Source organism: Apodemus sylvaticus, chromosome 9, assembly GCF_947179515.1.
Source record: "Apodemus sylvaticus chromosome 9, mApoSyl1.1, whole genome shotgun sequence".
In the NCBI taxonomy this organism is placed as follows: domain Eukaryota; kingdom Metazoa; phylum Chordata; class Mammalia; order Rodentia; family Muridae; genus Apodemus; species Apodemus sylvaticus.
In genome coordinates, this window is record NC_067480.1 from 38,863,289 (window position 1) to 38,889,002 (window position 25,714).

At 44.2% G+C, this 25,714-nt stretch overlaps 1 protein-coding gene across 2 annotated transcripts in view; it reads right to left on the minus strand.

Annotated features, from left to right (window-relative positions):
• The window catches only part of Arpc2 (actin related protein 2/3 complex subunit 2), a 32,057-nt gene extending 22,107 nt beyond the window's left edge, over positions 1 to 9,950 (minus strand). The window contains exons 1-3 of one of the 2 annotated variants that reach the window (XM_052191792.1): positions 9,900 to 9,950; positions 9,553 to 9,634; positions 161 to 195 (exon numbers count right to left, since the gene is read on the minus strand). In XM_052191792.1, coding sequence (XP_052047752.1) covers positions 161 to 195; positions 9,553 to 9,626 — 109 coding nt within the window. In that variant the 5' untranslated portion in view covers positions 9,627 to 9,634; positions 9,900 to 9,950. Of the gene's footprint in view, positions 1 to 160; positions 196 to 9,552; positions 9,635 to 9,840 lie in introns of both variants that reach the window. The other variant, XM_052191791.1, reaches the window with a different exon arrangement.
• Between the last annotated feature and the right edge of the window lie 15,764 nt (positions 9,951 to 25,714).

Sequence of the window (25,714 nt, forward strand, 5' to 3'; positions counted from 1 at the left end):
CACCTATACGGCAGCTCGCAGTTGGGTAATTAGCTCCAGGATCTGATGCCTTCCTCTGGCCCCCTCAGGCATCAGGAGATCAGACAAAACACCCACGCTAAAATTATTTTTTTCTTTTTATCTCATCCCTCTCTTAAAAAGGAATGAGAGAGACACTTACCTGCAAATGTTACTTCTACAGCTTCTGGTTTGTTTCTGAAAAACAAATGAAAAGGCCCTTAAGTAAAAAAATGTTAGGATAAGATGCCTTAGGGTGGGGACACTTGCCAACTAGTCCTAATGACCTCAGACCTGAGTTGGATCCATAGGGTGAAAAAAGAAAACCAACTCTTTCAGGTTGTACTGACCTCCAGGTCCACAAATATACACAAACAGATCAAATGTAAATAGGAGAAAATAATGGTACTGTTGCTTGGTTATAGGAGGACTTTGAATTATAGGAGGTCCTGATTTTTACTGAAATTGGAGCGTCCTATGAAGAAAACACACATTCATTCTTTCATGGACCTGGACTTGCTAAAGGTGGAAGATGAGTCAAAGAACACCTGTAGCTTGTGTCAATGCCTGCCCCTGCCCCGCCCCCCTAGCATAATGCCTATGGAAGTAATAACAGATCAGACAGGAAAATGGCTAAGTATAGTCATGTGGAATGCTTAAGGACGATTTAAGCTATCTACAGCACAGTAAGTTCTGTTCCATCCCACAGATCATTTTGAAGCCTTTGTGTACAGCTCCCCTCTTCCTTACATCATCAGAGCACCTGCTACTCTCCATCAAGCCTGCTCTGGTTCTATAACCTCTTGTTATATCTCAGGTCTTACAGAGAAGTGCAGCACAAACTAACACCGGGGAAAATTCATTGAGCACAGGCAAAGCACTCATTTCCCAGCTTTTTCACCAGGCTTATGCTCTGGGACAAGTAAGATTTCTTACCTTCCTTTCCTCATCTCCTCATTTATAAAATGGGAGAATACTAATCCCAGCACTTGGGAGGCAGAGGCAGGTAGATTTCTGAGTTCAAGACTAGCCAGGGCTACAGAGTGAGTTCCAGGACAGTCAGGGCTACACTGAGAAACCCTGTCTTGGGAGAAAAAACAATAAAGTAAAATAAAATGGGAGAATACAATTGGTCTCATCAATCTTGCAGAACTACTACAGACAAAACAGTAAAACAAGCCTAGAAGACCTTCTTCTGCTATGCAACAGCTACTACATGTTTCACCCAATTAAACCCCATTGAAAGCTGTTACACTCCTTTCCTCTTCAATGCCAATGTCAGAAAACTCTACTGCCTCTAGCATCTTGCTAGCAGTTAATTCAAAGATTCTAGTTTGTTTCACATTAGCTAACAAGATACACACATTTCTACATTTTACCCCGTAGCTCAAGACCTGCTAAGTAGGAATCTTCTTTTTAAATATACTTTATTTATATATGAAGGCATATGCACCATATATACATATGTGTGTGAAGAGGCCATCAGATCTCCTGGAACTAGAGTTACCAGCTGGGAGCTACCATGTAGCGCTGGGAACCAAACTCATTTCCTCTGTAAGGTAACAAGCGCTCTTAACTGCTGAGCTCATCTCTCCAGCCCTCGAGTATGTAAGGAACCAAGAGGAGGCCCAACTCTGCTGGGAAATTATGGAATATCGAATGTGGTTTATGAACATTAAAAGCTAAAACTGAAGCTAAATGATATCCCTTAAATAAACTAGCTTTTATTAAGTATATGTTAAAGAAAAAAACACTTATATGAAACATCCAAGTCTGCCCTGCTTTTTCAAAGCAATCCATGTGTGACAACACAAGGCAAGCTCATGCCCATATTCCCAGCACTTGGGAGGCAGAGGTAACCTGGTCTACATAGTGAGTTACAGGGTAATTGGGGCCACATAGGGAGACCCTGTCTCAGGAAAAAAACCGACAACAGAGATGTGGCTAGACCATGTTTTATCACTTGGGAAGCGGATACAGGAAGTTCAGAATTCAGTCTTCCTTGGCTCAATGCTGAGTTGGAAGCAGATCCTGTCTCAGCAAAGGATGCCCTTCCAAAAAGGAGGTCGCTGAATTTGCTCCTGAGCTTTCACTTTCTAACTGTAGCCAACAAACAAAAGGCAATGAATAACAATAAAACTTTCCTTACCTTTAAAAACCAAGAGTATTCATAATCTTTAAAAAGTCCATTTAAATAAAATACTAAGAGGATGCCACAGGTAGAGGAAGCAGGCAAAAAATGCACTCTTGTAGACCTGAGAGGCTGTCCTAGAGTCAGGGACCATACTTTCTGACTAACCAGGATGGGTGGGAGGGACATCAGGAGTGTTACCTCCCCCCAACCCTTAGGCTCGAACTCAACCAGGAGAGTCCCCCACCTTCCTATTGCATCAACAGACCTGAGAAAAATCAACTTAAGAAGAACCTTAATGTTCTAAGTCATAAACGCTGAAGGTTTGAGTCTCTCTAGCAAGAAAGCACCCTGAGCATAGATCTCCACTGGGAAACACGCTGAGATCCATTCTAAGTGGCTTGATGTCTGACTTGGGAAACCTATCAAACCACCACCATGAATATTTTAGTTCACTCTTCAAGGCTACACAAACGGTCTGGAGGGGAAAGGCTGCTAAGGTACTGGGCTACAGAACAGAGAGCACATCTAGGAGCCGGAGATCTGTAAGCTCTGTGCCCCAGCAAGGAGAATGCTCAATGTCAAACACTGTAATTATCACTGCTTAGCCCCAAGAACACGAGTGTCCTTCCCACCTCCTTCACTCGTGCGTGCGTGTGGGGTAGGGTGGGGGAGGTGGAGAGGTGGAGAAGTAGAGAGGTAGAGGTAGAGAGGGAGGGGAAGTTCAAGCCCGTATGTTCTACTTTTCAAGACAAGATGTTTCTCTACCTGGCCTAGAACTCAGAGATCTGCCTGCCTCTGCCGTCTATTATTACTGTATTTTAATTAATTTATTTTTGAGACAGAATCTCATGTAGCCTAGGCTGCCTCAAATCTATTATGTAGCTCAGGCTTGTTGTGAGCTACAAATGGCCCACCCTTCTGCCTCTACCTCCTGCATGCTGGGCTCTAGGGATACACCATTTTATGCACTGCTTTATGGTTTAAAAATCGCAGTCACAGAAGGGTCCATTTAACAGACTAAAAAGATAAAGCATGTACTGTCTCACCATCTGCTCAAGCTTCAGATTCAGGAGGCTCAGTGAGCAAAGGCACTGCTACCAGGTCTACAGACTCTGCCTTCCAAGGGCTGGGATTCCGGCTTGTCCCTCCCTTCTCCACCCCAAACACACAGCTTTGTTTTCAGGGTTTTTTTTTTTGTTTTTTTTTTTAAAGATTTATTTATTATATATAAGTACACTGTAGCTGTCTTCAGACACTCCAGAAGAGGGAGTCTGATCTCATTACAGATGGTTGTAAGCCACCATGTGGTTGCTGGGATTTGAACTCAGGACCTTCAGAAGAGCAGTCAGTGCTCTTAACCGCTGAGCTATCTCTCCAGCCCCTTGTTTTCAGTTTTGAGACAGAGTCTCCTGCAACCCACTGGCCTCAAACTCACTATGTGGCTGAGGAGGACCCGAGCTTCTGATTTTCCTGCCCAGACCTCCTAAGTGCTAGACTCACAACCGAGTACTATCCTGGCCAGCGGCTGCCTGACCACACACTCAGTCTGACTGCCTCTGGGCAAGTCTTGGCTGTCAAGGATTAGCTATGTGACAACTGGAAGCCAGTTAGCCTCTCTTTGCCTTCGTTTTCTTCTCCATAGTCCATATATTCTCTCCAGATGAGGTAATAAAGTATGTCAGCCAAGCATGGGAGCACACACCTGTGACAATCCCCAAACTTGGAAGGCAGAGACAGGAGCTTGTCATTACCAGTTCTAGACAGGGTTTCCTCTGTGTAGTTCTGGATGTCCTGGAACTCTGTAGACAAGGCTGGCCTTGAACTCAGGAGATCAGCTTGCCCAGCCTCCCAAGTGCTGGGATGTCAGACGTGAGATACCACATCTGACTTTTAAGAGATATTCTTAAAATCTCTTAAAAGGAGGCTGGAGAGATGGCCCTAGCATTAACAGCTCTTGTAGAAGACTTGAGTTCCTAGCACCCACATGGTTGCTCACAGGATCTGTTAACTCCAGTTCCAGGGGATCAGATATCTTTTTGTGACTTCCACAGGCACTGGGCTTGTATGTGGTGCACATACATACATGCAGCAGGAAAACACTCATAAAACACATAAAATAAAAATAAATCTCTTGGAAAATTTTTTTGAAGATTTGCATGTGGGTACACATGCGGGGGGCCAAAAGAGGGTATCATATCTTTTAGATCTGGAGTTAATAGGTGGTTGTGAGCTATCTGAAGTTCGGAACTGAACTCTGCAAGAATAACAAGTGCTGTTAACTGTTAAACTGAGTAGCCATCTCTTTTGCACCTAAATACTTCTTAGAATTGGGTGTGGTATCTCTATCCTGGGTTATCTCTATCCTGAATTAGAGAAATTGTTCTGTTGTGCTCACTGAAGAGTTTGATTACTTTAAGTCCTATACAAAGGTCCAATCATTCTTTCTGAGTAAAGCCCACAAAAAAAAACTCATATTAAGTAAAAGATGGTCCCCCCCTTTTTTTTTTCTAAACTACTCCTTAAAAGAACAAGGAAATAGGGCTGAAGAGATGGCTCAGTGGTTAAGAGCACCAACTGCTCTTCCAGAGGATCTGAGTTCAATTCCCAGCAACCACATGGTGGCTCACAACCATCTCTAATGAGACCTGATGCCCTCTTCTGGTGTTTCTGAAGACTGTAACAGTGTATGCATAGACATAAAATAAATAAATCTTAAAAAAACAAAAAAAAAAAACAAAAAAGAAAAGCTGGCATACACTCTTAGAAAAGTGGTAACAAGCTGGGTGTGGCAAGTATACAGGAAGTTGAGACAGAAGGAGCACTGTGAGTTTAAAGTCAGCCTGGGTTACACAGTTCCTGGGCAGTTTACAGTTCCAGGGCAGTTTGTGCTATAGTGTGAGACCCTGTCTCAGAACAACAACTACAACAACAACACTGAAGTGAGATAGCTCAGTGGGAAGAGCAAACACTGGGCAAGCCTGAGGATCTGAGTTAGAATTCCCAGGATCCACAGAAAAAACCTGTAACCTCAGTGCTACAGAGGCTGAGACAGGAGAATGACTGGGGCTTGCTGACTGCCAGACTAATTCTAATTCCAATTCCAAGTCCAGTAAGAGACCCAGTTTCAAAGGAATGAAACAGAGCGATAGAGCAGGACACCCAACATTTCTTCTCTGACCTCCTCATGTGTTATGTTCTCTCTCTTGTTCTCTGTCTCTCCTCTCTCCTGCCTCCCTCCCCCCCCCTTAAAAAAAAGCCCGGTGAGGAGTGATAAGCTTTTAAAGAAAACAAGAATCTTTTAGTTTGGGTGTATTTATTCCTTCAAGAGAATATTTACTGAGCAGAACACACACACACACACACACACACACACACACACACACACACACAAATTCTGAGGAAACAAAAATGGTTGAAACGATTGTCCTTGTCCTCAGTTTAGCTTTAGAGACTCATTTCCCAAAGACAATGCAAAGAGGCCAGAGGACAGGTCACAATGTGTGTCAATCACAATGCCCTGTAAAAAGATCAACTAGATCTTAATGATCAGACAGTTCATCTATAGGCTGAAACAATGTCCTAATTCTGAATCTTTTCAAGCCTGTCTGTCTCTCTGAGGACATATGTGGCATATTTGGTAATGAGAACAAGGTATCTTCAAGATTTAATGTATTCCTTTCTCAAATTTCTCTTCCCACAGTCCTCGCCCACCCTGCTCGGCAGGCAGGCAGGCAGGCAGGCGGGCAGGCGAGGCACTGCTGGCGTACTGAGCTCTCCCCCACGCTCACAGACCCGGGGCTCCCCGCAACATGCACAGGCTGTGGTAAAGAGCCAGGAGGCACTTCAAGTCAGCAGCAGCTCGCATCCAACAGCACCTCGTCAGTTCTGGACTGTGTAACTGCAGAGTTGACAGGCCTTGCTTCTGAGGATAAAGATTCTTGATGTGTTTGTAGTAACAAAAGAAATCAATTAAATTTCCAGATTACTTCTGCTTTAATTGTGGTCTGAGCAGGAATTCCCAAGAGAAGAGGCCGTGCTGTTGATAAGACTCACACAGGACATTTATTTACAGTGTTGGGTGTAGCTTCTGAATTAGTCATAGTGTGGAGACTGTGTCATCTGACAGGAGTTACTTTATGAAGACACTCACTGAGAGAGCCACTGAGCCACTGCTCGGGAGTGTGGCAGGAGAAAGTGGGAAGCTAACAAAGCCTTTAAAAAATTTTAAATTGCCTTTAAATTACAAATGATTGAGGCTGATGGTATGCTTAAAGAGTCTGTTTTACAGAAGTCTCATCCAAATACAAGTTTAAACTTTCGGTCTGATGCTATAGGCAAAAAGATCCACGAAGATAACCCAAAGGGTCATTAAAAATAAAAAAGATAAAGTGAAACAATGAAAAGGAAAGCCACGCAACGTCATCCTGGAGTGCGCACCACTCTACGTGAGTGCTTGCCTAGCTTGTGCAAGGCCCTGAGGACTCAAACACCCGCCCCAAAGGAAACCATCTCAAACTCTGTCAGTAGGCAGACCAGCACCGTCCAACACAACTGTCTGTCTACAGTAACAGGCCTCGACGCTGTGCAAACAAGGCCATCACTAGCCCCAAGTGGCAATGGAGTCTAGAAATCCCACACAGTTAGTCCAACTCAACAAACAAATTTTATTTAAGTAACAGGCCACGTGTAGTGAGTGGCTACGGTACAGGCCACTGCAGAACAGAATCACTGTGGCAATGGCTACCATGAACATAACTTCCCTGATTAATCTGTTCTGAGAAGTGCAGGAGCTGAGCTCTCCAGGGCTTCCAAACCCCCCCCCCCCCCACTTTGCTTTCATCTCTCCAGGGTCTCTCTGGGCTACTCCTCCTCTTTAAGCTCCTAATCTTCTCCCAATACAGCGTATCCACTAGTTCCTCCCTAACTTTGCTAACAGGCTCTCTTCGAAGGGCTTGGTACTGAGCTCTGATAAGGCCCATTGGTTTACGATGAGCCACTGGCTGTCTGTCCCTGCTGAGAGCAGCGGTTTAGGCATGGCCTCTGACCACTTCCGTGCTGCCTCATCTTAAAGTGCGGACCTGGAAACACACTTGCTCACAGGTAGGCTCTGCTTTGCTTTTGAGACAGAGTCTCACTAAATATCCCTGGCTGGGCTAAAACCTGCGTTGACTCTCCTGCCTGTTTCCCTAGTGCTAGGAGTATATATAGGAGGGTGCCACCACACCCCACACAACAGGCAATCCCAGGAAAGCCCTGCCCTCCACAGTCTCTTCTCAAAGATATTCAAAGTATTTTTAAACACAGTTTTTTGAGTGTATTTGTTAAGTCATACATGCCAAGAATGAGCTAGAATAAGAGAAAACATACTACCTCAGACATTAAATCTGGCTACAGTGAGCATCCTTACTCCCTGATGCCCCCAAAAAAGTATGTCCATTCTAATGTATGCCCTCTAAATTTAATACCCCACTTTACCCTTTCTGAAGAGTAAGCTTTTTATTTGCAGCAGAGTACACCAGGCTGGCCTCCTCTCCCACCCTCTGGCCTCCGCCTCCCAAGTACTCAGATTACAAGCACATCACACCCAGCTTGGGCTGCCTTTTTCTTTTCTCTTTGATACAAGGTCTCACTAAAGCCTAGAACTTTAGCTCCTACTGTCTCCTACAAGCTCCTGAAAGCTGGGGTCACAGCTGAATATGCTTGGACTTCAGGCATACACCACCAACCACAGAATTTTAAGGAGAGTTTTCTAAAAGAAAAAGGGCCACAGAAGGTTCTGAATAATGGGGTCACATTTTTGAATCAAGTTATTAATAAATAAATGTGAAAGTCCTCCATTTAAAGGCATGTCTCCACATGAACACACACAGCCATTTATCTTGTACATCAGCTTATAACCACCCAGGACTCATTCTTTGCTAGTTAAGACTTGAGAATGCATGTATTAAGATCAGTTGTGAAAATGCAGAAGTTTCTTTTAACTTCCTCCTTTGTGCTACACTAATTAAAAAAAAAAAAGCCTCCCCGCCCCCCATCACCTACAATAAGCCCCATGTTGACTAACTCCAAAACTCAAAATGCAAAGAAGCTGCAGACAAGGAGCGAGTGAGGTGCACATGTGCTCAGCTGCAGCCCAGGGCAGGAAGCAGTGTGCTCACTGAATGCACCAACTCAAGGAATGCCCTATTTTGTTTGGCAGATAAAATCTGTAACTTTCAAAAGAGACAGACAATATATTCCACGTAAGTAGTGGGTTCATGCTTTCATTGTCTGTGAACAACAAGTTCATTACAAATGCTTAGAATTTATGGGGAGAATGAATGAATCCCCCCTCTCCCAATCCTCTTCCTTCTGTGGATCTGCAAGTGCTTTCCCATGCCTAGTTCCTAGTTCACAGAAAACAGCCTGCACTTATTTCCTAACTGTGAAACCAAAATGTGAAGCCCCATCCTCACCAATGAGGAAATGAGGCAAAGGAATGGCCACAGGCCACCATAAATTAGAACCTAAAACCCAATTCCTCTGCTCAGGTTTTAAATATATTAGAGAGACAAAGCAGATTTAAGGGAAGAGTTTGCTTTTTTGTCTTTGACAGAGAAGATTCGAAATATGTGCCATATATTAAGATGCCGATGTTATAAATGGTTATCTTAAGAACTTTATAGATTCTGGGAGCAGAAGCAGCTATTAACCCGGACAGCAGCTGGCATCACTACAGAAGAAATCAAAGACCAGGAGTCTTGGATAAGAATTTAAGACACACAATCAATAGATAGATAGACAGACAGACAGACAGATAAAGCGAGCTTCTCTCGAGAGCTTAGAGTGTGAAGAACCGTTGGCTTTGCCTAAAGCATATGTAACGAAATGGCTAGTTTCTCTCACAGTAGGTTAGAGTTTTTTCCCCCTGGCAGCCTGGGTCTGCTTTCAGTCTTGCCTCCTGCTTCTCCTGGGGGAGAGATGGGGGTTGGGAAGCAGTGGCGATCTGGGCCTGCATGTTCTTCCCACCTCACCCTGGGAATTCCTGAAAACTCCATTCAATCCAGCTTCACCAAAAGGGTCCCTCTGGGTTCGGAACAATGACTGAAAATACAGAGGAAAGTGGACCCTTCTCTTTGCCCTTAGGACAGTCGACTCTCGGACGTGACTTCTGGCCTCGGCTGCCCTCACGTCCCACAGGTCTCCTGTTCTCTGGCACGCCTTGCTCCTGTCCTCTCGCTGCTTCCGCATCCCTGTCTCAGTCTCTCCCCACGCATCTCAGGCCCTCGGCTCACCGCGCCCGGTGAATTCCCACGTCCATCCGGCCAGGGAAACCCTGAAGGCGCGCCAGGTTCCCGATCTCTCCCTCCTAGGGCTGGGGAGCTGGACGCCACCCCGGATTTAGCTAGGGTCAACTCGGCCTCCTCCGGGCGTGCGCTTACCCGGCGGCCGCGTTCTCGAACTTGAGCGCTAGAGTCTCCTCGATGATGCGGTTATTCACCTCCAGCAGGATCATGGCGGCGGCTGCCCCGGGCAGGGGAAGGAGAAACAAGGGCGGTGAGGGTGGGCAATCGAGGGTAGGACGGAGGGAGCGGCCCCGCTGCCCCTGACGAGGGGGGCTGGGTGCGGTAGGTGAGGGGAGAAGGGGACGGGGAGCGGGGTGGGGAGAGGCGGACACACGCGCTGGCCCGGCACGCGCTGCCTGTAGAGGCAGCCACCACCCGACCGACCTGGCCCCCGAAGCTTCAACCCGCCTGCTGAGCCGCCGCCGCCTCCGCCGCCGCCTTACCGACGATCCCGGTCCCCGCCCAGCCCCCGGCTCCAGCCGGCCACTTCCGCTCTCACACCCACTTCCGCTCGCCGCTGGGACGCGCGACCCCGCGGCGCCATTTCCGCTTCGACCTCGAGCGTGCACCCGCCCGTAAGCGCGTCCCGGTGAGGAAGCAGACAGAGGGCGTGCGCGCGCATGCGCGACGCGCTGCCTTCACCCCCTCCCACCCCATCCCCCGCCACCCCGCCTTCCTCTCCTGACCAGCGGAGTCCAACGTTCACCTGTAATTCCCCGTTGTCCTAATCCACCTGCTCCTTTCCCGAATGTTCCAGAAGTCTGACTCCTTCCGGTGTTATTTCAGAGGCCCCCTTAAGAAGCTTCTTTTTGGGAGATCCCTTGTTTCCAACTTGTGGGTGCGCTTTGCTCAAGCGTACTTAGGGCTACTCTGCAACACCATTGTGCCTATTCTTCGCCAGCGACTGTTTAGTGGGGATCTCTCCCTCCCGGGGATACAGTGATTAATGCAACAGATGATGACTTGCCCTCCTAAAGCTTATAGACTGATAAAAGAAACAAATTCTCCAGGAACCACACGTTGTTACTGGGCAATGAGTAGTCAAGAAAATTAACAGGGCCGGGCGGTGGTGGTGCACACCTGTAATCCCAGCACTTGGGAGGCAGAGGCAGGTGGATTTCTGAGTTCGAGGCCAGCCTGGTCTACAGAGTGAGTTCCTGGACAGCCAGGGCTACATAGAAAATAAAAAACAAAGAAAAATAACCCCCCTCCACTTCCCCCCCCCCAAAAAAAAGAAAGAAAAAAAAGTTAATAGGAATTCAGATGGGCCTTCTGGGATTCCTGTCAGACCTTTATTTCTTTGCTTAAGTGCCGCCTCAGGTGACACCCCCCTCCCTCATGGTTCAGTAACTCTGCTAGAGTTAGAATTTATCACTGTGCTCTACCTGTCCTTTCTGCTTGGGTATCCTGTTTCCATTTTTCTCTTTTCCAGGAACAATTTTAATTAAGCCCCTTCTCCATGCAATTAAATTTTTTTCGATTTGATATTGGGAATATTTATTTTAAATTAGCAGGTAGCTTAGTGGTTAAGAGTACTTGCAGACTGGGCAGTGGTAGCGCACGTCTGTAATCCCAGCACTTGGGAGGCAAAGGCAGGTGGATTTCTGAGTTCGAGGACAGCCTGGTCTACAGAGTGAGTTCCAGGACAGCCAGGGCTACACAGATAAAACCCTGTCTCAAAAAAAAAAAAAAAAAAAAAAAAAAAAAGAGTACTTACTGCACTTGAAGAGGACGTGGGATTGATTACCAGAACCTACGTGATGGCTCACAACCATCCATGACTGCAGTCTTAGAGGATCTGACCTCCAAGAACACCAGGCATGTACAAGTGCACATACATACATGCAAACAAAACATGCATATACATCAGACTAAAATAATTTTAACAAAAAGAACAAAATTCAGTCCTATCACCAAGATCCAGACAATCTTCCTCTATTTTCTTTCCTTTTTTCCCCCTGTAACTATGAACACAAGCCATCGTGACTAAAAACAATTTTTTTAAAAAGTTGCAGCTTGGTTTTGTTTCTTGATACTTGCAGGTGAGCCAAGTTTGGGCCTGGAGATGCGGCTCAGTAGGTAGAGGGCACTTGCAGCTTTGAAGCCCTGGGTCAGAGGACAACATTTGGGACTCGGTTACATTCTCTCCCTAACCCATGGATTCTGAGGATTGAACTCAGGTCATCGGGTATAACTGCAGGCACAACTTGATGAGCCACCTCCTGGCTCTATTTGTTTTAGATTTTTGAAAGAGAGACTTGCTGCGTAGCTCTGGCTAACCTTGAACTTGGAGCCCCCAAGTGCTGAGATTCTAAGTACACATATGCCTTTCTTACTTCATTTTCGTTGTCTCTCAAAATATCTTTTTGCTGCTTGTGGTGAGGCATACTTTTAATCCCAGCACTCCGGAGGTGGAGGCAGACAGATCTCTGTGTGTTCCAGGCCAGTCTGTTCCACAGGACAAGTTCCAAGCCAGCCAGACCTGCATGGTAAGACCTTATCTCTTGTCTCAAAGTAAATGAACAAATATTTAGACTGGAAAGAAGAAAAAAAATTCAATTTTATTTCTAAGATTTATTATTAAAGTACACATGCGTCATGGTGGTTAGGTGGAGGCAGGAGGATAGCTTTTGGGCACTGGTTATCTTCTTCCACTGGTTGTCAGGCTTGCCTAACCAGTACTTTACCTGCTGAGCCATCTCTCAAGCCCCAAAGCACTGATTTTATGGGTCTGTGTATGCTAAGCAATAGATTAGAGTCCCACTAGTGTTGCTAAAGATGACAGCTATGATGTCTTGAATCTTTGAGTTATTTCTTTTAAGAAGTTGACAACAGCAAAATGAGGCCATAATGCCCCTCAGGCTGAGGCATGTGTCTGAGAGCTGACCTGTCACCCCCATGGGGACAAGACTCCACCCTCGGAAGGTATTTACACTGCCCTTTCCTGAGCGTGCACAGTCTGAAGAGCAATAAAGTTTGGTTTGAGAAGCAAAGCCTACTGGTTCTGACTTGCTTTTTCCTGCTTTAGTCACCTCAGCCCAATCCTTAGACTACTTGTTATTCCTCAAATATTCCTGAGATCCCTCTTCTGAACTCCATTCTGGGCTGCCCAAGGAACAGATTTTAGCAAATAAGGCCATTCAATGACTAGCACACTGTGAAATGAGCAAATACAGACCGGGTTTGGTCACAACACCTACAAGCATTGCGTGTGTCACCTTACCAAGCAAACGTCCCATTCTACAGCACAATTGTTCAGAAGAAATAAAAGTCCTTAAAGCGGGAAATGGTGACTTACGCCTGAGTCTTCAGAAGCCGACCAGGAGGATTACAGTGAGGTTGAGACTACCCTAGGCTAAGAAGTAAACTCAGGATAGCCTGGGCTGCTGTGAGAACCGGCCCCCAAATCAAAACAACAAATATTTTAATTATATAATTTGACATATATATATGTATATAAATATATATATATCTGACATGTTTTCAGACATGTCTTTCAAAGTAACAGGAAGGATATGAAAAGTGTGTTCATGTGCCATTGTGTGGATAAGTGTGATTCACAGGCCTGTGTGCATGTATGCACATCCCATATGTGCCTGTTGGAACCAAGGTTACATATGGTTGTGAGCCACCATACGGGTGCTTGGACTTGAACTCTGGTCTTCTGCAAGGGCAACAAATGCCCTTAACCAAGCCATCTCTCCAGCCCCCAACATCAGATTTCTTATGGGCAGTGGATAAACTTCACGATATTACAAAATTCTCTTCCACAACATTTGAACATTAACGGTTTTTGAACTAAAACAATGCACATACATAGTTTTAAATGTGTTTATAGGGGAAGGGCTATAGTTCAATTGGTGGCATATTTTTTTAACAATCACAACATTTTGGACTCATCCCCAGCACTGCACCTGGTGGCAGTAACTATAATCTCAGCACTTAGGAGGCAGAAGAAGAACAGAAGCTTTAGGTTAACTTTATGCAGCAAGTTTGAAGCTAGCCTGGACTATATTCTGATACTTGGCTTGTATTTGTACTGGATACAAAAGTATGAAAAGAATTGTCCTTTTGAAGATATCCACTTTCTTTATACTGCCAGGGTTATATTTATTATTTACTTAATTTTGGTTTTATGAGAAAGGGTTTCTCAGGTAGCCCTGGCTGTCCTGGAACTCACTCTGTAGACCAGGCTGGCCTCAAACTCAGAAATCTGCCTGCCTCTGCCTCCCAGAGTGCTGGGATCACAGGCGTGCGCCACCACCTCCCAGCACTTTATTTCTTAATGCTTTCCACTGAGAACTTACTAAGAATGCAAGTGCTACTTCAGTTTTAGCCGTTTTCAATAGTATAGCCTCATTCATTTTTCTCTTTAAACAAAAGGCTACTATTTAGAAATTAGACTTTCCTAGAAACAGTTCCCTAATTTACTATTTTTAAAAAATATTTACTTTTAAGAAATTATATTTATGATATGTGTATGAATGTTTGCCTATACACGTGTGTGGAGTCCATGCTCACTTGGCACCCTCTGAGGCCAGAAGAGGGTGTGGTCCTGGGATTACAGACGGCTATGAGCTGCCATGTATGTGATAGCAACTAAATGTGAGTTCCCTGCAAGAGCAGCAAGTGTTCTTAACTTCTGAGTCATCCTCGCAGCCCTAAGTAAAAAAAAAAAAAAAAAAAAAAACAACAAAACAACAAACTAAAATAAAGAAGAGGTGCACACACATAAACACAAACATTCACACAAATGAAAAGGATTCCCAGGGCCCACATGATAAAAGGAAAGAAGCAACTTTTGAAGGATATTTGTGCCAAAGTGCTCATGTACACACACACAAGCATACACACACACACACACACACACACACACACACACACAGAATAAATGTAATGATAATGATAATGGACCACAACATTGGCACCATCTAGGAGCTTATTGAAACAAAGACTATATATGTCTAAAACCTAAATTAATATTCAGGAATATTTTTCAGGGGCTGGAGAGATGAATTAGTGGTTAAGAACACTGACTGCTCTTCTAAAGGTCCTGAATTCAAATCCCTGCAACCACATGGTGGCTCACAACCATCCTTAATGAGATCTGATGCCCTCTCCTGGGGTGTCTTAAGATAGCTACAGTGTACATACATATAATAAATAAATAAATCTTAAAAAAATATTTTTCAGCCAGATGTGGTGTCATACTCCTTTAATTCCAGCACTTGGAAAGTAAAGGTAGGAGGATTTCTGTGAATTTGAGGATAGCCTGGTCTACATAGTGAATTCCAGGGCAGCCAAGACTAAATAGAGAGACCCTGTCTCAAAAAAACAGAAAAAAAAAAAAGAAAAGGAAAAGGAAAAAACACATTTTTGGTGCTTGGGATGGGTTCTGGGATGTCACACATGAACGTGTACATTCTATCTTTGAGATACATCCTGAACTCCACATCTACAGATTAAGAACATGTACTATGGAACAGTGGACTTTTCCATCCATTTTCAAGTTCCCAAAATAATGACTAATTGCCCAGGCCATAAGCTTGGGCTTATTCCCGACTAGCTCATACCTTAATTAACTCATTTATTCTATTCTAAGTCCTGCCACATGGCTACCCACCTCTCTTCTGAGTCATGCAGCCATCTCCATCAGCATTTGCGGTGAATTTTGTCCTGTGCCTGACTCTATCCCAGAGTTCCCCTCTCTCTGTGCAACTCCCACCTCCTATTTCCTGCCTAAGCTAATAGGCCAACAGCTTTTTTTATTGGCAGGTGATGCTTCTATACATTACACAAGAGATTCTCTCTACACACATAAGTGCACAACATTATGTAAGTCTACCTAGCATTGGTAGAGGCTGAGGCAGGAGGATAGCTATCTGGAGTATAAAGCCAACCTGAGGGCATAAGGGGGTGGAGAAATGGCCTAGTGTGTAAGAGAACTTGTTGTTCTTTCAAAAAACCAGAATTCAGTTCCCAGCACCCATGTTGTGTGGCTCATGACCATCTATAACTCCAGCTACAGGGCATTCAGTAACTTCTTCTGGCCTCACTGGCCACTGGCCATCATGCACATATATGCAAATAAAACATACATATAATACATCTTTTTGTGGGAAGCCATCCTGAGCTATTCGGACTATTGCTTACTCATGGCCCTAAGGTGGTAGCTGCTAAAATACAAGAACAATTAACTAGAGCCTCTCCCGCGGGCATTGGTTTAGCCATTGTCTAGAAGATAACTGCAGAATGATCCTGCCTGCATCATCACCCACCGACTCCGGTAATTGCGATGGAAGGAAGTCCTGAGATAACTGCGGCAGGCTCCGGCCTGTGCAAACACCTGTTGTCTCCACCGGAGGACCCTTATCTCCTCCTGCTGAAACTGCTAATTGCCCTTCCTTCCTTTGTCCCTACCTTGGGGTACGCCCCTCCTGAAAGCCTTATAACGTGGGTACCCCAGAACATTAAACGAGGCTTTGACAAAACCCAGATTGACTCTGTCTTTCTTGGCGCTTGGCCTCCGTCTCCCTCCCCACCCCTTTTGACCCGCAGGTAGCACCCCTTCGGAACCCTGGAATAACTGACCCGCGGGACGGGTTACATCTTTTAAGAAATTAAAACACAACAAAGCCAAAAAATCTGCATTTGAATAAGATTTAATCAGCATATTTTCTTTAGTTAAAAAAAAACTTTGCAAACAAAAACTTTGGTCTGAAGAGATGGCTTGGTGGTTAAGAGCACTTGCTGCTCTTGAAGAGGACACGAATTCAGTTCCTACAGGGTTAGTCATAACCATTGGTAACTCCTAGTGTCGGGGAATCTAACATTCTCTTATCCTCGGACACAGTTGGATGTCTGGGAATCAATGTGCAAACCACTCAAACGCCAACCTCAGTCAAATAGAGATGGTTTATTGAATGCCACACCTTAAGACTGATTTATCGGCCGGGCGGTGGTGGCACATGCCTGTAATCCCAGCACTCTGGGAGGCAGAGGCAGGCGGATCTCTGAGTTCGAGGCCAGCCTGGTCTACAGAGTGAGTCCCAGGATAGCCAGGGCTACACAGAGAAACCCTGTCTTGAAGAAAACCAAATCAAAAAAAAAAAAATTAAAAATTAAAAAAAAAAGACTGATTTATCAGGGTCATGTCATAGACTCGGGAGCTGAGTTGTGACACTGAATTAAGTTCCTACAGGGTTTTTGAACCTACAACCCACAAACATCTTTGCCAAGTTATTCCACCAATTAGGATTTAGGGATAAGGGATTTTCTTAGAAACAAGTCTTTGTTGTAAACGTATCCTGTTCCTATTGGTTGGGGTATTCAACTGTAACAGGGGACTTGCCTTGTCTACTCATGTTCTAATTTGTTTTCAGGAAGGGATTTGTCTAACATTCACGTCTTAACTTGCCAACCAGGATGTCAGTTACCTACTTACATGTCTCTTTCTGCCAAGCAGGATGTCAGTTCCCAGAGAGGTCTTGGGAACTTAAACTTAACCCCTACTCAAAATGGAAGTCTTATTCCAAATAGTTTCTTATATTGGTACAGGTGTCTCCCTTATGTTGTGGTCCAAGCTTATTGGGGGTAACTATACAAAACACAGTTCTATTACTGTGATTAGTTTTCAAGGATACAGAACATTACAGAATATGTAATCAACTTGGGCATGAGAAAGTTTCCTAGTAACAACAGAAACAATATATGAGAGAGTTTACTTACAATATTAATAACAGCACAAAATGGCAGGCTAGTCAGGTAACAGTTACCTAGGCCTTAACATTCCATTTAGGCCTTAATATTCTACCTAGGCTTTAATAAGTACCACACATATATGTAGTACACATACATGAAGGCAAAACACTCATACACATAAACATAAAAAGAATCCTTAAGAGTGTGTGTGTGTGTGTGTGTGTGTGTGTATGATTATGTGTAAATGTCACAGTGTGCATGTGGAGGTCAAAGGATCTCCATTTTTTGGAAGTCAGTTCCCTGCTGGAGTCAAAGCCAGGTTATTAGGCTTACACGGCAATCGCTTCTACCCACTGAAGCATCATTCCCTGTCCGAGTCATCACTCTGTTGCTGTGACGAGACACCATGGCCATGCAGCTATCATAAAGAAAAGAGTCTAATGGAGCTTGCCTTGCTTACAGTTTCAGAGGTCTAGTCTGCCAGAGAATAACTGAGAGTTCTACATTCAGATTCTTAGGCAGCAGGAAGAGAGAAACTCTAGGTTTGGCTTGGGCTTTGGAAACCTCAAAGCCCACCTCCAGTGACACACTTCCTCCAACAAGGCCACACCTTCAAATCCCTCCTAAGTCGTGCCACCCTGATGACCAAGCATTCAAACATATGAGACTAGGGGGCCATTTTTATCCAACCCCCCCCAAACCCTGTCAGTTTTAATTTACATCGTTGTTTACACTTCAATTAAGAATGTCTAAATTTTAGACAGTCTTGTAAATGTTTAAATACTTTCTAAGCCAGGCAGTGGTGACACACGCCTGTATCCCAGCACTCTGGGAGGCAGAGGCAGGCAGATTTCTGAGTTCGAGGCCAGCCTGGTCTACAGAGTGAGTTCCAGGACAGCCAGGGCTATACAGAGAAACCCTGTCTCGAAAAAAACAAAAACAAAACAAAACAAAAACAAAAACAAAACAATACAAAAAAACAAAAACAAAAACCCACAACTTTCTAGAGGGGTTGTTTTTTGTTTTTTGTTTTTTTGTTTTTTTGTCAACTAGAGAAGTCTTGGTCTTGACTAGATTATTTAAAATGCAAAAGCAGGCCTGGTGGAGGTACTGAACACTCTTGATCCCAGCACTGGGAGGCAGAGGCAGTTTGAGCTCTGAATTCAAGGCCAGCCTGGTCTGCAGCATGAGTTCCAGGACAGCCAGGGCTACACAGAGAAACCTGTCTCAAAAAAACAAAAAACCCAGATAGTATGAAATTTAATTTTTCAATTTTTTTTTGCTTTTAATATTTATTGTACTATATTGCAGAACCCTATTTTGGTTTTTGGATTTTGGGTCTTTTTCTTTTTCTTTTCTTTTCTTTTCTTTTTTGGTTGGATTATTATTAGATATACAATTCGGTATTATCAGTGTTCTGATAAGCATTCACCTCAAAAAGCATTGAACTACATTCAGTTATATGTCTTTCATTAAGCGTCCTGTGAAAGGCTGTGTATGTATGTATGTAGCTCTGCATGCACAGTGAGTGCCCTGGGTTTGACTCCCAGTATCCCACTGAAACCTGATGTTTTGACAAAATGTTCATAATCCCAACATTTGGAAGGTATGAGGCATGAGAGGTCCAAGGTCACCCTTGGTAGCCTAGCCAGTTCAAGGCCAGTATGGTCTGTAAGAGACTTCGTCTCAAACAAACAGGACCAAAACAATCTTGAGAAGTCAATGTGTGTGTGTGTGTGTGTGTGTGACACAACACATACCGGTGACTCCAGCACTCCAGAGGTGGATGTTAGAGGATCAGGAGTCAAAGGTCATCTTCAGTTCTATATTAAGTTTGAGTTGAATGAAACAACTACATGAAAGTGTCCCAAAGCCGGGCAGTGGTGGTGCACGCCTTTAAGCCCAGCACTTGGGAGGCAGAGGCAGGCAGATTTCTGAGTTCCAGGCCAGCCTGGTCTACAGAGTGAGTTCCAGGACAGACAGGGGCTACACAGAGAAACCCTGTCTCAAAAAACCAAAAAAAAAAAAAAAAAAAAAAAAAAAAAAAAAAAAAAAAAGAAAGAAAGAAAGAAAAGAAAAGAAAAGAAAAAACAGAAGAATCCTAGAATAGCAAGCCCTTTTTTTTTTTTTTTGAGAAGTATAGGATTAATGGACTTCATTGTACAGTGCTCTGATAATGTTCTCCATGTTGAGAGCCAGCATGGGGAACTGAGAGTCACTAGGAGACTGTTTGAGGCTTAGAAATTTGATTGCCAGTACTGAATGGTTTGCTAAGAAAGAGAGAACGCTTTGAGCCCCAGCAAGCAGCCTTGTGCTCCCCACTGCCTTCCTTCTACTGGGCTATGCTCTATGCAGATAATACAGTCTCCAGTGGTGGGGACAGAGGAAGGGGCGGGTATGGAATAGATGGCTGGGACAGGGCCTACACACTGCCCAGAGACCAAGAATTCTAACGGCTTTGAACACAGACTTTTAGGCAACCCCCAACGTCCTTTGCTTGCTTTTGGTCTATTATGATTAAGGGAACAAATACACAGCTTTCTTAAAATTTTACATTCCTAAGTTTGTTTCAGGTCTTTTAAAAAATGAAATACAGGGGGCAGGAGAGGTGGCTCAGAGAGGATCGAGGTTCAATTCCCAGCACCCACACAGTGACTCACAGCCATCTGTAACTGCAGTTCCAGGGGACCTGACACCCTCACATGCTTGCCGGCAAAATACAAATGAACATAAAATAAAAATAAATTATAAAACAAAGTATACAATACAGTTGAGGTGTTCTATCAGCCCCATCTAAATAGATTCCTTTCTCTGCTTCTTCTTAGAAATCTCCTGGAAAATGTAACCATGACCCTGCCTTTGACATTTATCTATCCCATGTGTATTTCTCCTCTGTGCTCTTTCTGTGTGCACGAGTCTAGGAACAGTAGACTGTAATTTTTTTCAAAACCTATTTTTAAAAGATGTATTTATTTTTTATTTATATGAGTACACTGTAGCTGTCTTCAGACACACCAGAAGAGTACATGGGACCCCATTACAGATGGTTGTAAGCTACCATGTGGTCACTGGGAATTGAACTCAGGACCTCTGGAAGAACAGTGCTCTTAATCACTGTGCCATCTTTCCAGCCCTCAAAACCCATTTTTAATGATGGTTCTTCAACTCTTTAACTTCCCTTTGAGCCCACCACCCACTAGAGGTAGTGGGAGAGAAAGGATACTAGGAAAGTGGACCTGTTTAGAAAGGTTCTTTGGAGCAACTCCTACTGTGTTGTCTGGAAATCAGCAGTTCGGTTCACAGGTCAGCAGGCAGGGGCAGCTCGAATTCACCACAAACACTTCCTGGATACATCAGCAGTCCAGTTCAGTAGAGTCAGGATGGCAACAGTGGTGACATGACCCAGCAGAGACAGCCAGACCTCTGCTCGAGTCAGCAGGAGGGAGCAGGAGGAACGCCAGGAGCAGCTCTTGGCTGCACCTCTCTTGGGAAGCAAAGATCAGCAACTCAAGACCCACAGGCGTTGCACAGCTAGCTCTATAAGCAAGCCTGGCTCCGTCTCCATCAGGTCTGTCCATCAGGTCCTTTTTACATCCTCGGAACACCTTGTATCCTCCACATGCCTCACCTCAGCAGGGGTCTTGCCTCAGCCCACCTCACTCTGCCAATCAGTCTGAGTCAGAGGAAGCAGCAAGAAACTGCAGCACATCACCAGAAGTTTTTGGGTGTGTTTCTTTCTATGGAGTCTTCACAAATGCAGCTCAACTCCCCAATGTAAGGTGGACCAATACATGCGCGTTGTTAGCGAAGAATCCTTCACCATGTGTCCTTTCACATGCTTGCTCTAGCAGAACATCCTGTCCTGTGTCTGCTTCAGCTAAACGTTCCTTCATGAGCCTGCCTTAGTCTTTCACCTGCATCCACTTCAGAAAAACACTCCTTTACGTGTTTGCCCCAGCAAAACACCATTCAATACATTTGACTCTCCCAAGAACCCTTACGTTTCCACTTCAGTGTACAAAGCTGAACTTGTTGACATAGACCTGTAATCCCAGCACCTGGACAGTGAAGGCAGGAAAATTAAGAGTTCAAGGCCTTGTTTCAGCTCTATAGCTAGTTCTAGGCCACCCTGGGCCATGAGATGGTTTCAAACAAGAAGAATAAAAAAGAAAGCAAAACAAGGCCGGGTGGTGGTGGCGCATGCCTTTAATCCCAGCACTTGGGAGGCAGAGACAGGAAGATTTCTGAGTTCGAGGCCAGCCTGGTCTACAAAGTGAGTTCCAGGACAACCAGGGCTATGCAGAGAAACCCTGTCTTGAAAAAACAAACAAACAAAACAAACAAAAAAGCAAAAACAAAAGACCCAATTCTTTTCAAAGCAAAATCCAAAAATAAGCTCTTATTAATTGTATCATATTATATTTCTGTCTTAGTCAAGGTTTCTATTCCTGCACAAACATCATGACCAAGAAACTAGGGGAAGAAGGGGGAAAGGGTTTATTGAGCTTATACTTCCACATTGCTGTTCATCACCAAAGGAAGTCAGGACTGGAACTGAAACAGGAACTGAAGCAGGAGCTGATGCAGAGGCCATGGAAGGATGTTTCTTACTGGCTTGCTTCCCCTGGCTTGCTCAGCCTGCTCTCTTATAGAACCCAAGAATACTAGCCCAGGGATGGCATTACCCACAAGGGGCCCCCTCCTTGATCACTAATTGAGAAAATGCTGGATCTCAAGGGGGCAGTTCCTCAACTGACACTCCTTTCTCTGTGATAACTCCAGCTTGTGTCAAGTTAACACAAAACCACCCAATACATTATCTCTACCTGAAAATGGTTTCTTTATATTTTTTAAAGATTTATTTATTTATTTTATGTATATGACTACACTGTAGCTGTACAGATGGTTGTAAGCCATTATGTGGTTGCTGGGATTTGAACTCAGGACCTTCGGAAGAGCAGTCAGTGCTCTTAACCACTGAGCCATCTCACCAGCCCCTGAAAATGGTTTCTTTTAAAATTTTTATTTAAATATTTTATATTTGTTTTTATTCATTTTCTTGTGTATACATGTGTTCCAGGAAGTACATATATGCACCACGTGCATGCAGGAGCCCTTGGAGGTCAAAAAAGAGTGTCAGTCCCCAGGAAATGGAGTAACGTGTGGGTGCTGGTGACAAAACTCAGGTCCTCTGAAAGAAAACTCTGTATGTGATCTTAACCCCTCAGTCACCTCTCCAGCCACTCACCCTTTCTCTTGCTAGCACTTGATACTATCCTACTTCAAAATGGATTGATGTAATAATAGTGTCGGGTTGTTTTAAAAATAGCGATCGGCCAGGCAGCTAGAGATACTTACAGGAAAAGGAGCATGAGGTCATCCAGGAAGGGGAACAGACTCGTGTGTTACGGGGATTGCTGCAGGGGAGAGTGCTGAGTGGGACAGCTGGGGACTCAAGGGTGGCTAATGCTCTCAGAGCTTGAAGATGGCTCTGCTGGCTGCTGTTTGAAGTGCCCCCCCTGTTCTGACTCATTAAATCTCTGTGACAACTCTTAAGAAGTACATGTCCCTGTGCCTCATCTTGTAGTTAACAGGTAATGAGGCTGAGGCGTGAGAACCAGAAGTGCCCTTCCACAGTCCTGTAAGTAACCGGAACAGAGCTGGAACCGAGTTCAGGCATTACGGCCTGGGATACTGTGCAACACAGGCTTCCAATACGGAATGGGATGGTACTGTATTTTAAAATATGATAAAATTATAATACAAGCACTTTTAATCCCAGCTCTCAGGAGACTAAGGCAGGCAGATCTCTGTGATTTCAGGTCAGCATAGTCTACAAAAAGAGTGCCAGGCTGTGGTGGTGCACGCCTTTGATCCCAGCACTTGGGAGGCAGAGGCAGGCGGATTTCTGAGTTCGAGGCCAGCCTGGTCTACAGAGTGAGTTCCAGACTATACAGCAAAACCTTGACTCGAAAAAAACAAAACAAACAAATAAACAAAAAACAATGAAAAACCTAAAAAAATAAAAGTTTCAGGACAGCCAGAGGTACACAGAAAAACCCTGTCTCAAAAATCATAAATAAATAAGTAAATAAATAAATAAACAGAATGTAAAAAAAAAAAAACCTGTCATTTTCTTCCTAAAACTAATGCTAAAGCCTCATAGAAGTAGGGTGAGAGGGCATAGGAGAGGGGATTTCAGGGAGAGGGGGGAAACCAGATATGGATAACACTTGAAATGTAAATAAAATAAAATAAAATAAAATGAAAGATAATTTGAAAAAGAAAGAAATCATTAAAAAAAACAACCAACCAACCAACCAAACAAACAAACAAAAAAAGTCCCCAAAACAGAAGACTCAATTATTTGGGACGATAGACTGGTTGAGCATTTTACAGTATATGTATATGTTCATTTTATAGTATGTGAAGTACACGGTACAGAGAAGTATATGCTGACAGAAGAGGCTGATGGATTCTGGTGAACTCACCCTCCCAGCAGGGAGCCAAGAGGATGGTGGACCATAGCAGCGATACTATTTACTGATGTGAGCAGGGCAAGAGAGACCTCGTCCCACAGGGACTGCAATTGTGTGTTTCACCTGCCTTGCATCATGGAAGCTGGCCATTGTTTCAGATCTCATGAGTGTGGACTGAAGTAGTTTTAGTCCTGCTGGTAGAGAGGACTGAAGAGACCAACAGACACTTTGTTTGCTTTTCAACAAGTTTTCATCTTTCCTTTTTTGTTTGTTTGTTTGTTTTGTTTTTTTGGATTTTTTTTTTTTTTGAGACAGGGTTTCTCTGTATAGCCCTGGCTGTCCTGGAACTCCCTCTGTAGACCAGGCTGGCCTCGAACTCAGAAATCCACCTGCCTCTGCCTCCCAGAGGGCTGGGATTACAGGCGTGCGCCACCACTGCCCGGTTCATCTTTCCTTTTTGGATCTAAGCATTTAAGGAAATCTGTTGGGCTACTAGCTGACAGTAACAATAGCAAAAAAGAAATTTCAGTGACTACTTGTCTTAGTTAGGGTTTGACTGCTGTGAACAGACACCATGACCAAGGCAAGTCTTATAAGGACAACATTTAATTGGGGCTGGCGTACAGGTTCAGAGGTTCGGCCCATTATCATCAAGGAAGGAGCATGGCAGCATCTAGACAGGCATGGGGCAGGAAGAGCTGAGAGTTCTACATCTTTGAAGGCTACTAGGAGAAAACTAGCTCCCACGTAGTTAGAAGGAAGATCCTATAGCCCACCCTCACAGTGACACACTTCCTCTAACAAGGCCACACATAATAGTGCCACTCCCTGGGCCGAGCATATCCAGATCACTACACTACATGTGCTAAGAATTAGTCTCTGTAAAAATAGTTTAGAAAAGGCATCAGACATTCGAATTATGGGTCTGGAGAGATGGCTGCGCAGTTAAGAACACACACTGGTCTTGCAGAGAACCTGAATTTTGTTTTCAGCATCAATGCTTGATGACTCATGGGGTCTGTGACTCCAGTTCTGGGGAATCTGGCACCCTCTTCTGACCTCTGTGGGTACCTACACTCATGGGTATATACCCATACACAGACACACACTTAGATAAAAATAAAGGAAGCTGGGGAGATGGCTCAGCAGTTAAGAGCACTGACTGCTCTTCCAGAGGTTGTGAGTTCAACTCCCAGCAACCTCATGGTGGCTCATAAGCTATCTGTAAGGGATCTGAGGTCCCTTTCTGGTATGTCTGAAGACAGCTCCAGCGTGCTCAGAGGTGTTAAAAAAAAAAGCAAAAAATAAGCCTAGTGTGGTGGTGCATGCCTTTAATCCCAGCACTTGGGAGGTAAAGCCAGGTGGATCTATGTGAGTCTGAGGCCAGCCTTGTCTACAAAGGGAGTTCCAGGACAGCCAGGGCTACACAGAGAAACTTTGTCTTAAAACAACAAAAATAACAATATTTGAAAATATAAGTAAAGGTTTGTAACCTTTCTCAACTAATAACAATTCTTGAGATAGTTTGGAGGGAGAGAATTTGATTCGCCAAGTATAATTTTAATATTAAAGGTGTCTTCTTTTCTTAAAAAACTCGTAAAGCACAATTTTGAAGCTCTACATAATGAGTTCTAGGACAGAAAGGACTACACAGAGAAACCCTATTTCAAAACAAATCAGGACAAACAAACCAAACCAAACCAACCAACCAACCAACCAACTAAACAAACAAAAAACCAGAAGAAGTAGGAGTCAGGGAGAACGGCCAGCGGTTAAGCTCTGACTGCTTTTCCAGAGGGCCTGGGATAAGTTCCCAGCAAGGACATGACGGCCTTCAACTCTCTGTGACTCCAGTTTTATGCACAAAACCCCCAAGTTTGATAAAATACACGAACCTGTATTGCCTATCTACTTGACAAACTTAAAGCAGAATAAACCTGAAGATTATAGAGACATCACAGTCAGAAGTTGAAAGACAAACGAGAGAAAGTCTTGGAAGTAGTGAGGGATGGTTGATTGATTCATTTTATCAGGGGAACCTCGGCAAGAACAAACAGCTAATTTCTCATTCGAAATTA